Below are 11926 nucleotides of genomic sequence, written 5' to 3'. Positions count from 1 at the left end.
CCTCCACGGCCCCGCCCTCCACGGCCCCGCCCCCGCTGGCCCCCGCCCCCGCTGGCCCCGCCCCGCGCGGGGGTTTGAAGCTCCGTTCCCGCCATCTGCAGCTTTCACGGGCTGGCAGAGGCCTCCGGCCGGCCGACGTGCATCACCTGAGGTAAACTTAGAGACGTCTTTAGGCCGCCCCCGATTCCGGGGGGCGCAAAGATGGGCTCCGACCAGGGGAAACTAGGGCTGCACCCCTCCCTCGGAATCTCTTGTTTCCTCTCCAACCGAGGCCTTTCTTCACTTCCGCTCAACTCTCCCTTCCCTCAGCTACCTTACTGAATGCCGGACTGTTCGAGATCCTAGTTCAGACGCTGACGCGGTGAAGCGTGTTTTGCATAAAAGGACAAAACAGGAGTGCAGCACTCGGCATCGGATTTCAGGGGCTCCGGATACCCTGACGACCAATTCATCCCACGAGAGCAGCAGCTTGTTTGCGAACGCTCTCGCCTGGTTGGATGTGAGGGACGGTAGTATACGTAGGTACCCAGGTGTCTACCATTTGTTGAGGGCACAAGGCAAAAAAAGTGCAAAAAAAAAAAAAAAAAAAAATCCGTGCTCTTGCATTTTCATAATACAGAATACAGTACATTTCAAAATACGTAATATTTTATCCGGTTCCAACAGAGGCTTTAAAAAGGTTAAATGCCTTGCTCTTGCGAAGAACAGAGCCACAGGTAGTTAAGTGCAGATTCCAGAAACGAACTCATCTATCCTTTTCCCTCCCACAGTGAGTGGTGATCAGCCATTTCCTAGTGGAAATGTAAACCACTGGAGGCTGTGGTTTACAAAGAAGGAACTAATTTGAGAAATCCTGATCTTGTGGGCCCTCACCCCTCCCTGTGCTAAAGGTTCTTAACAAAATGATACTGTTAGATAAAACTTGGCAGCAATTTTCTGATCGGGTTATATTGACTTCGACTAGAGAAGCTTGTTAGAGCAAAACGCCTGGAGGTGATGCCTTTTGTCTGAGCCCTGTAATTTCTCTTTACAGCGGTGACCCAGAGGGAGCAGAAGGGGTTCTGGGTCTCCCCAGAGAGGAAGAATTCAGGAAAAGCCAAGGGATGCTTTCAGGGTGGGAGCAGCTGGAGTAAGAGGGCTTCCGAAGTAGTCTTGAAGCTCGGAGTGGCCATTGCCTTCCATTTGGTGAGAAAACTGAACTTGAAGTCTAGTAGATAATCGTTTTAGGGCCAGATTCTGCAGGGAAAAAATGTTGTTAAACATCCTGGAAAGTAAGCTTACATAGTAATATGTTGGTAAGTGAATTTTAATAGCATTCCTTAAGATGACGATTTAAGAGTGAATGCTTAAGTAGTCGGAGCTATTGTAGAGGGGCGTACATACAAAAGGAGCTGGAGAAATGGCTGAGTAGTTAAGAGCTCTTGCTGCTCTTCCAGAGGATCCAAGTTCAGTTCCCTGGCACCCAACTCAGATAGCTGAAGCCACTTGTAACTCTGGCTTCAGGGGATCCAACACCCTCTTCTGGCCTCCAAGAACACACACACACACACACACACACACACACAATGTACATTCACACAAATAGACTCGTAAATAAAACTTAGAAAGAGTTCATGAACGAGGTAATATTAAGAAAAGGTGAAGGAGCTGGGGGATGGCATAGTTGGTGAAGTTCTGGCTGTACAAACATGGAAACCTGAGTTGTGATCCCCAGCACTCATGTAAAATGCCAGGCATTGTGGGGAGGTAGAGACAGAGGGATCCCTGGAGCTTACTGGCTATCCAGTCTAGCTTAGTCATGAGCTCCAGGTTTAGTGAAAGACCCCGTCTTAAGAAATAAGATGGAGAGTGATTGAGGAAGAGACCTATCATCCTTTTGGCCTGCACATTCATGCACACATGTGGACCTATACACATGTGCACACAAACACACGAATGTGTACATACACACAAAATATTGTTCAGTATTTTTAAACAGAAGAACATCATAAGCACTGAAACTAGAATATCTCCAGTAAACACAATACCCATGGATCTCATCTCAGGGTAGAGGGAGAAGCTGGAGATGGAATGGGGGTTGATTGATGTTTAGACAAGAAATGGGAGTCTGTGTAGTGGCACACGCCTATAACACCAGTACTTGGGTGGCTGAAGCAGGGGGATCTTCAGTGTGAGGCCAGCTTGGGCAACCATAGGAACAGCCCATGTCAGAAAAAGGAAAGGAAGAAGGAACGAAGAACACGGCTAACGGGAGCTTCAGGTGTGCCTGTAACCTGCTTAGTCAGACTTCTCATTGCTGTGGTAGCGTGAACACGGCTAACGGGAGCTTCAGGTGTGCCTGTAACCTGCTTAGTCAGACTTCTCGTTGCTGTGGTAGCGTGAACACGGCTAACGGGAGCTTCAGGTGTGCCTGTAACCTGCTTAGACTTCTCGTTGCTGTGGTAGAGTGCCTGGTGGAATCACTTAGCGGAAGAAGCGTTTACTTGTGCTTTAAAGCTGTCAGCCCATCTTGACTGGGACGGCGGCATGGTAGACCAGCAGTTTACATCATGGCAGCCAGAAAGCAGTATGTCTGTCCTCAAACTAGGCCCCGCTTCCTGCTCTTCACCATCTCCCAGTCATACCATCATATCATGACTCCATCAAAGGATTCATGAATAGTAGGTTACAGTCTACATGGTCTAACTGCCTTTGAAGGTGACTTCACAGACACCCCGAGAAGTATTCTTTACAAGTGTGGGCATATTGAAATCCAGTCCAGTTGACAGCATTAATCAGTGTGAGCGGATGGTGACTATACAGCACCCGTGTTGTGTCATACTACTTTCCACCCCCACTCCCCCCCACCCCACCCCAGTCCAGTTGCTCTTGGGAGCCAGGCCATCCACAGTCCTCCATAGACAAGTCTGTAAACCCAGGGAACTTGGTCAGCTTTCCACTTCTATCCCGCTTTCCCCTTCTCCCAGTAGTTACCGTAAAATGACTAATCCTATTTTCTAACTCCAACACTTCCAACTGTTAAGATCGCTGCAAACGTGGATAAATTCTGTTTTGGTGCAGAAATGAACACGAGAGGTCTGTAAGCCTGTGATTTTAAACTGGTACAAGTGTTTTCCTTTGGAACTTGTGGTCCATTACCAAAAATAGTCTCTGAGTGGAAAGGAGCTTTGGCATTTAAAATCGTGTAAAAGAACAATAGTTCTCTTTTCACACCAGGAATTGAAAGCATTTCTAATATGGGGTCATGTTCCCCCAGAAGGCTGGGATGGGGAATATGATAGCCCCAAACCAGAAGCCATTGCTGCCTTGCACTCCATCTTGTCCGCTTTTGTCCTTCAGCACCCCCTGCTCGAATAGTTCAAGCCCCAGTTGTTCTCTGCTGCTCCAGCTGTCACACATTTCCAGCTGTGAGAACAATGCGGGGGCATAGTAGATGGTAAGCATTGCTTCCCCTGCCCTCCCCTCAGCCGTGGCTCTTCAACTGGTTTGGCATTATGACTCCAAGACCTTCGTGTGCGGCATATTCCCACAGTCATACCAAGTTGTTTTAGTGTGTGTGTGTGTGTGTGTGTGTGTGTGTGTGTGTGTGTGTGTGTGAGTGATTTTAGTTCACCAAATGTGGACATGTTTATGGCCATTCTTAGTTACTTTTTTGAATCTATGATTCAGACATGATTGCGTTCTGTTTGTTGTTTGGAGACAACAATATAATAAATTGCACAGAATAGAATCGACTCAGTTTTTTTTTGAAATATAGCAGAATTTTGTGTACATATGAATCGGATTAAAGTAAAGTAAACTGACTGTGGAGGAGTCTGTCTTCTCAGTGTTTTTGTTTTTTCTTCTCAGGGAATATGTCATTTGCTAATGAGATTCTGTCACTGCAAAGGTTTCTGCTACAACTGAAGACAAAGACATTGCCTAGGTAAATAATAATTTGCCCCTAAATGCTTTAGTATATTTTGTTGTTTCACTTAAAAACTAATATGACTGTTTTCTGTATGAGTAAATAATAACGTAGATGATATTGACGAAGAACCTCAATTTATCTAATTTTGTGTAAAAACCAGCACAAAACTTACTGGTTTAAAAAAAAAAACCAAATTTTATTAAGTGGGTTTCTGGTTAAAGCTAGGCAGTTCTACACTTTGCCCTGAGTTCACTCAGTTTTAATGTTGTGTGATCTGAAGTGTCCTAACTCATGTATCTGATTGGCTTTGCCTGGGATACCTTCTTCGTGTGGCCTTCATCCTCTAATGTGCAGAACGATGGTCCTCTTCCCCTTGCTAGATTGATGACTCTGCAGTCTCAGGACAGGACTCCAAGATAGCCAAGTCTGATACAGAGGCACCTGATCTTCCATTTGTCAGTGTGGCCTTGGCCCAAGCAAGTCACATGGTCAAGCCCGGAGTCAGTGTGTGACTGAGCTTAGACGGCATCTCCTCCTGGGAAACATAAAGTGTATAGTGACATATGAACGTAGCTATGCTTAGAGCAGAATTGCCATCCCTCTGTTGCTTTGGGAGAACAGAGGAGAACAGAAAGCTAAGCGTTCATGGTGCCTAGATGTGAACTATACACTGAGAAATAGTAATGCAAGAGCAGGGTCCAAGATAGTGAGCATCAGCTGAGCAATAGCTTGGCTGTGATGAAAGTCATAATGATACTGAAAGCATTTACTTTATAATGGGCTTTGTAATTCATAAGACATTTTCCTATGTCTTATCGCAGTTATTCTCAAGGTACAGCATAGAACGTTCAAGATTCTGTTGATTCCAGTTTTGCAATTGATTAAACCCGGGTTTTATGGAGCTCCATTAATCTCTCCATGGTCATCAGACTAGTAGAGGGAAGAAGCTAGGATCTAAGGATTTCTGATGGCCAGCCCCATTTCTGTTCTCTGGTGAGGCTTTGTGCAAAGAAGAAAATGTAAAGCAAAGGAGCACATACCTGGCAGGAAACCAGATCTGAGATTATGCCAGGCAGAATGCAGTCTAAACAAAGAAATTGACATTTTTGTTTGTTTAGTAGTCGTTGATAGAGAGGTTTCTGAGGCTGGATTTAGCCTCTCCCTGCTTCCGAACCAACGATGAGGAAGTGGGAAGCAACGCTGAAGCAGATTGAAGAGCGAGCGTCTCACTACGAGAGGAAGCCGTTGTCCTCTGTGTATCGACCAAGATTGTCCAAGCCAGAAGAGCCATCCTCCGTTTGGAAGCTCTTTCATCGTCAGAATCAAGCTTTTAATTTTGTTAAAAGCTGTAAAGAGGTGCTTGCTCTATTTTTTTTTTTAATTTCAAGTAACATTCAACGTTTAAAAAAATTATTTGCTATCATTTCAAATAAGATACTTTACTAAGATAACACAATAGTAATCTTGATGGCACACAGCTTATAAAGATATCCCTTTGAATCCATTAATCTCCTAATATATTTTAGTAATGAACAATAATGACATTTCTTTTTAAGTTTTATTTTATTGTGTGTGTGTCTTATCTGCATGTATGTATGTGTACCATATCTTGCAGAGGACCCAGGTTTGATTCCCAGCACCTACATGATGCCTTATAATCATGCATAACTTCAGTTCCAGGGAATCCAGTGACCTCTTCTGACCTTTCTGGGTACCAGGCACACATATGGTATACATACATACATGCAGAGAAAATACTTACACACATGAAATAAAATAAATAAATATGAAAGAAAAAATATATATAAATTTGAGATAGCATGGTGTGGTGACTATCTTAGTTTTAATAAGTTAATTGTTGGTATTCCAAATTTTGCTATCTTGAGTGGCAAAATTCTTTATGAACATTCATTAGTTACAGTTGAACTTAGATTTGCATGTTGTAAATTTTTCAAAATGATTTTAAATTTTCTATAGAATGTTCACGTATTTGCTTTGGAGTGCAAAGCAGGAGATGGACAACGTATTTACCTTGTAACGTCCTATGCTCAACTTTGGTTTTACTATAAGTCCCGGTAAGTAGCAGAGCAGCACACTAAGCTCAAGTTGGGTTTCCTTTTTTGTTGAAATTAATTCATGCTGAACTGATGTTCAGTTCTTGGCCAAATGATTAGTCTTAGGGTTACTATTGCTGTGGTGAAACTCCATGACCAAAAGCAAGTTGAGGAGGAAAGGGTTTATTTGGTTTACACTTCCACACTGCAGTCCATCATCAGAGGAAGTCAGGACAGGAACTCAAGCAGGCCAGGGACCTGGAGGCAGGAGCTGAGGCAGAGGCCATGGAGGAGTGCTGCTAACTGGCTTGCTTCCTATGGCTTGCTCAGCCTTGCTTTCTTATAGAACCCAAGACCACCAGCCCCAGAATATCCCCATCCACAATGGGCTGGGCCCACCCTATCAATCATGAAAATGCCCTACAGGCTTGTCTGCTCACGACCCAATCATGTGGAGGCATTTTCTCAGTTGAGGCTCCTGCCTTTCAGATGACTGAAGCTGTGTATCAGGTTGGCACAAAATTAGCCAGCACATTACTCTTTAACCATTAGAATTGAGTTCTGAAGTTCCTTTTAAAAAAAAAAAGTGGTTGCAGTACTCACAGAAGCTAGTGATAGGTAATCATTGACTCTACCGTATGTCGTATGGAGGTTCCATATTTGACATCATTTTTCAATAAGTTTTCTTCTTTTTTATTTATTTTTTTGTTTTTTGAGACAAGATCTCACTAGGTGTCTCTGGCTGGCCTAGAACTCGCTTTGTAGACCAGGTTGGCTTTGAACTCACAGAGGGAAGCAGACTGAATGCTGGGATTAAAGGTGTACAACACCATGCCCTGCACATATAATCTTTTAAATTTTTTAAAATTTTATTTCTTTAGTTTGCGTGTGTGTGTGTGTGTGTGTGTGTGTGTGTATGTGTGTGTAGACACACACGTGCCATGGCATACAGGTAGAGGTTATAAGACAGCTTTGGGGAGTTGGGTTTTTTTTTGTTTGTTTGTTTGTTTTTTGTTTTTTTTTTTGGTTTTTCGAGACAGGGTTTATCTGTGTAGCTTTGCGCCTTTCCTGGAACTCACTTGGTAGTCCAGGCTGGCCTCGAACTCACAGAGATCCACCTGGCTCTGCCTCCCGAGTGCTGGGATTAAAGGCGTGCGCCACCACCACCCGGCGGGAGTTGGTTTTTTATCTTCCACTATATGGGTTCTAGGAACCAAACTCGGGGCATCAGGCTTGGTAGCAGGTGCCTTTAACCACTGAGATACCTTGTCACCTGCAGTATTCAGTTTGTCTCATAAGTTCTGGGAGGGGGGAATCACACACACACATCTGTGTATTATAGATTGTGTTGTACAAGAAAATATCAAGCTCTACTGTTAATTATAAATGAGCACTGACCTTATTAATTATATATACATATATTAATTAAGGAATGCCTGCCTTTAGGTCATTTCAAAGAGGGCAGGCAGGGCTGACACCAAAGACGAAAGTTCCTCACAGAATGCCCTGTTTACTCAGGAGGCTGTATTGTCTTCAGGAGACCTAAAATTGTGATATTGGAAAGTAGACACATGGTGCAAAGTAAAATAGATGTAGATATCCATCCATCCATCTAATAGACCTGTTACATTCACCTGTTTCTCGGATTTGGGTTAAAATACTTTCATTATAATGTTATTTAAGTAGCTTCAGTTGCAAAACTAGTTTTAGTTATGCTTGTATACATGGATGTCAGGCAGGTGAATGAAGTTTTTTGTTTGTTTGGTCCTCCGTCCCCATCCCGCCCCCCCACCCCCCACCCCCCACCCCCCCTCCCCCCTCTAGAGCTGAGGACTGAACCCAGGGCCTTGCGCTTGCTAAGCAAGTGCTCTACCACTGAGCTAGATCCCCAACCCCAGTTTTTTGTTTGTTTGCTTGCTTGTTTTGTTTTTGTTTTTGTTTTTAGTATTTTTTGATAGGGTTTTTCTGAGTAGCCCTGGCTGTCCTGGTACTCACTCTGCAGACCAGACTAGCCTCAAACTCAGAGATCCACCTGCCCCTGACTCCTGAATGCTGGGACTTAAGGCGTGCACCAACACATCTAGACCATAGAGGTTCTCAATACAATGTGACAGATGGTGTTTTATTGAAAACAAATCTCATCTTGGACTGTAAATGGAGTGCTGTCAGAATGTATGTGGTGGTACCCACAGGTACTATCTGCCATGTGATGGTGTACTCCATCACTTTCCCTTTTTAAAATATTTTATTTGTTTTATTTTATTTCTGTTTCTGAGTATGTGTGAGTGCCACATGTGTGCAGGTGCTGAGGAGGCTGGAAAAAGATGTCTGATCCCCTGGAGCTGGTGTTTCAGGTAGTTGTGAGGTACCTGACATGGGTGCTGGGAACTGAACTCTGGTCCTCTGGAAGAGCAGTGTGCACTCTTAATCAGGGAACCGTCTCTCCAGCCCCTGCTTTTCCTGTTTAAACTAACTACAGACCCTTTATTTGTATAGAGTGTCGTCTGAACGTATTTGTGTTTTGAATCAGCATCTGTTCTTATTTACCCGAATCAAAGTCATTCCTCCCATGCCTGCATAAATTGGATAATTATTGAAGTCTCGAGATTCAGATTTTTTTTTTTACTTCTTAAAAACTATTATTTTCAAAACATATATGGAGATAAGGTTTCAATAAAGATTTAAACATGGGAGCAGAGGAGAGACTTAGATGGAAAAGAACAATTTACACATCTGAAAGAGGTGGATGAAGGTGTCTCGAGAGAGAATTTCCTTTTTAAAACATTGAACCTTTAAAGGGGCTGGAGAGATGGCTCAGTGCTTAGGAGCACTGACTGCTCTTCCAGAGGACCCGGGTTCAATTCCGAGCATCTACATGGCAGCTCATAACTGTCTGTAACTCCAGTTCCAGGAAATCTGACATCCTCCCTCAGACATACATGCAGGAAAAACACTAATGCATGTGAAATAAAAATAAATAAAGTAAAACATTTAAAAGCGTCTTCCTAATGAAAATATAGAATTTTAAAATTCCCACAGAAGATACATGGACTTGTGTGTGTGTGTGTGTGTGTGTGTGTGTGTGTGTGTGTGTGTGTGTGTGCTTGCATGTGTGGTTCTGGGATTCCAATTTGAGAAAGAACATTCTTTTCTTAAATCATGTTTGTTTCAAAAGGACAGCAAAAACAAAAATGAAGTGATGCCATATCAAGACATTGTGAATAAACAGCACTGTAAGATTTTCCTTATTTGCCAGTTAAATAATTTCCTGATTGCAATTGTTAACATCATTTTGTCAGAAACTCTTTTTTTTTTTTTTTTTTTTTTTTTTTTGGTTTTTTCGAGACAGGGTTTCTCTGTGTAGCTTTGCGCCTTTCCTGGAACTCACTTGGTAGCCCAGGCTAGCCTCGAACTCACAAAGATCCGCCTGCCTCTGCCTCCCGAGTGCTGGGATTAAAGGCGTGCGCCACCACCGCCCGGCAGAAACTCTTTAATACTGTGAGCCACAGACTTACTGTTAGCTTATTGTCTTTATCAGTTTATTAATTCATAGTTACATGTTCATAAAACATAACAATCACTGTTCTCGAGTACAGGATTAACTCCATGGTTTAAAAGGTGTAAGATGTATGGGCTGGTGAGGTGGCTGAGTTAGTAAACTTGAGTTCAGTCCTTGGAACCTATGATGGCAGAAGAGAAATGACTTTTGTAAGTTGTCCTCTGGCTGTCACACCTCTGGTGCCCTCTCCCCTACCCCAGCAATAATAAGTTAAAAGATTTACAGTGTAAGATACAAATCTTGTAATCTTGGACTATTCAATTTAGAAAGACCCTCTTGCATTGCTACGAAGTTATTCCCGAGAATGCTGTGTGCAAGCTTTATTTTGATTTGGAATTTAACAAATTGGCCAATCCGGAAGCTGATGGGAAAAAGATGGTTGCATTACTCATAGAGGTAAGTTCTCCTACACACTTCCATTAATCACCGCCTCTACTCTAGGTCACACGTAGGTTTCATAGTCCGCATACTTTTATTTTTTTTTTTGGTATTCCTTTTGACAACATTTTCTGTGAGTAAATAATAAAACAAAATGAAAATTCAATTAATGCTTATATTTTTAAAAAAATATTACTATATCTAATTTTAAAAGCTAAAATAAATGACAGTGTGATAATTTTCTGTTTTGACCTACGTTTTAATTCTTCGACTTCCAGTATACTTACCTGTAGCAAAAGCCAGGTAAAGCAAATTTCACTGTTGAAATTGGGCATTGATTTGAAATTCAGGGAAATTTTGACTAAAAGTAGTATCAGAAGTTTTGAACTGGTGGGAATTTTGAAATTGTATCTGCGCCTTTATGGATGAAAAAATTAAGACTCAGAGACAGAACATACTTGGATTCTACAAATGGAAACTGACCAAACCTAGACTACATATAGTTACGTCTGTTTTCATCTAAGAAAAGGGTGTAGTGCTAATCTTTATTTTTTTATTTGGCTGTATCAGTAAAAAGGAATTATATGGACTTACACATTGACATCTGTTTTTAAAAACTTAAGATTGTTTTGCATAAATTGTGTGAAAGTTGCAGTGACCATTTGGCCTCAGAGTAAGTTTTAACATTTTTTCTTTTGAATGTTAACCATATGATAATTTTATGAAAAATAATTTTGTGACTTGAAAGTCCATCTCAATTCAAATGTTTTTGCTAAAGGAGGTCTGCTAATTTCATCGGATCTTTGCATATTGACTTTAAGTTAAATATGCAAACATTCTGACTTTGAAGCAGAATAAACATATGTAACATCCTCCTTAATTCTCCAAACGAAACATTGTTTTATAGCCACTGAACACTCAAAAGTAAACTTAAATGCCCTGTTTCATTGTAGCTGGTGAAGTGTATGGGCTTTTGTTGGTGGTGGTTGGTTGGTTTTTGTGTGTGTGTTGTGTATGCTGTCCTGAAACGTAGACTCTCTTCCACACTTTGACTCTGGAGTGCTGTGATTGCAGGTGTGAGCCACTGGCTGAGTTTTTGACTTTATGTTTGTTATAATTCATCAGGATTGACTCTTTTTCCTGGTTATGTGATACAGTTCAACAGTCTAATGTAGGATTTCTTACATAGATGGGTTACAGAGAACTAAGATTCAGAGGCTTTCATTTCTACTTAAACCTATTGCTACTATTAAACAAAGTGCTACAATGTGTTGGAAAGTAGAAATATCCCTAATGTAATAAACAGAGGATAAAACTCCTATGTAACAGATTTAATAAACACAAAAAGATCACCTAAGGGTTGAATTTTTTTTTCCTCTTAATTCTTTACATCTTCTCTATATAACCATTGAAGAACTAATCTATATCAGGAAAATGTGGAGGACATTATAGAAATCTAACTTCAAAATTGTGTAACAATTTTATTTAACATGTTTACTATTTGATAGAGCAGTTTGTATTAGTATTGTTTAAATATAACTGTTTGTAATTATATTAAAATGAATTTCATTTTAGTTTATTTGCACATAATCACTTCATAATCTAGAAAATATGTTTTGAATCTCATGGAGCTTAAATTAGGTTGGCTATTTGTTGTTTTCTTTTTACATGTAAGCATTACTTGTTTGTTGTGTTTCGGCATGCATGCGCCACAGTTCACATGGGGATGTGAGAGGACACCTTGCAGGAGCTGGTTCTTGCCTTCCACCATGTAGGGCCTGGGAATCAAGCTCAGGTCATCCCACATAGCACCAGGTGCCTTTACTCACAGCCATCTTGCTGGCTAAAGCAAGCTCACATATACGTCAAAGGGGCCTCCACCTTACTATGTAGCCATAGAAAACCCTCAACCTCTGATCCTCCTGCCTCTATCTCCCAGTTAAGTGCTTGGATTACAGGTATGCACCACCACACCCATCAAATTCGATTAGTTCTTATCTTTAAATGAACAGATAGTTAATAAAT

The 11926-nt window shown here is 41.5% G+C and overlaps 1 protein-coding gene across 9 annotated transcripts in view; it reads left to right on the top strand.

The window, feature by feature from the left end:
* The first annotated feature begins 55 nt into the window (after positions 1-55).
* Positions 56-11926, top strand: part of Primpol (primase and DNA directed polymerase) — a 34143-nt gene continuing 22272 nt past the window's right edge. The window contains exons 1-8 of one of the 9 annotated variants that reach the window (XM_052752235.1): positions 58-151; positions 310-518; positions 1034-1185; positions 3340-3436; positions 3850-3925; positions 5029-5266; positions 5888-5985; positions 9790-9919. In XM_052752235.1, the coding sequence (XP_052608195.1) occupies positions 5090-5266; positions 5888-5985; positions 9790-9919 (405 nt within the window). In that variant the 5' untranslated portion in view covers positions 58-151; positions 310-518; positions 1034-1185; ... (1 more) ...; positions 3850-3925; positions 5029-5089. Of the gene's footprint in view, positions 152-183; positions 519-1033; positions 1186-3339; positions 3437-3849; positions 3926-5028; positions 5267-5887; positions 5986-9789; positions 9920-11926 lie in introns of those variants that run through there. The other 8 variants (XM_052752237.1, XM_052752233.1, XM_052752239.1 and 5 more) reach the window with 8 other exon arrangements.

This window comes from Peromyscus californicus, unplaced genomic scaffold (assembly GCF_007827085.1).
Source record: "Peromyscus californicus insignis strain IS unplaced genomic scaffold, ASM782708v3 Scaffold_23__1_contigs__length_62951481, whole genome shotgun sequence".
NCBI classification, from domain to species: domain Eukaryota; kingdom Metazoa; phylum Chordata; class Mammalia; order Rodentia; family Cricetidae; genus Peromyscus; species Peromyscus californicus.
Note: the sequence above shows the minus strand (reverse complement) of the source record. Positions and strands in the feature narration are given on the sequence as shown.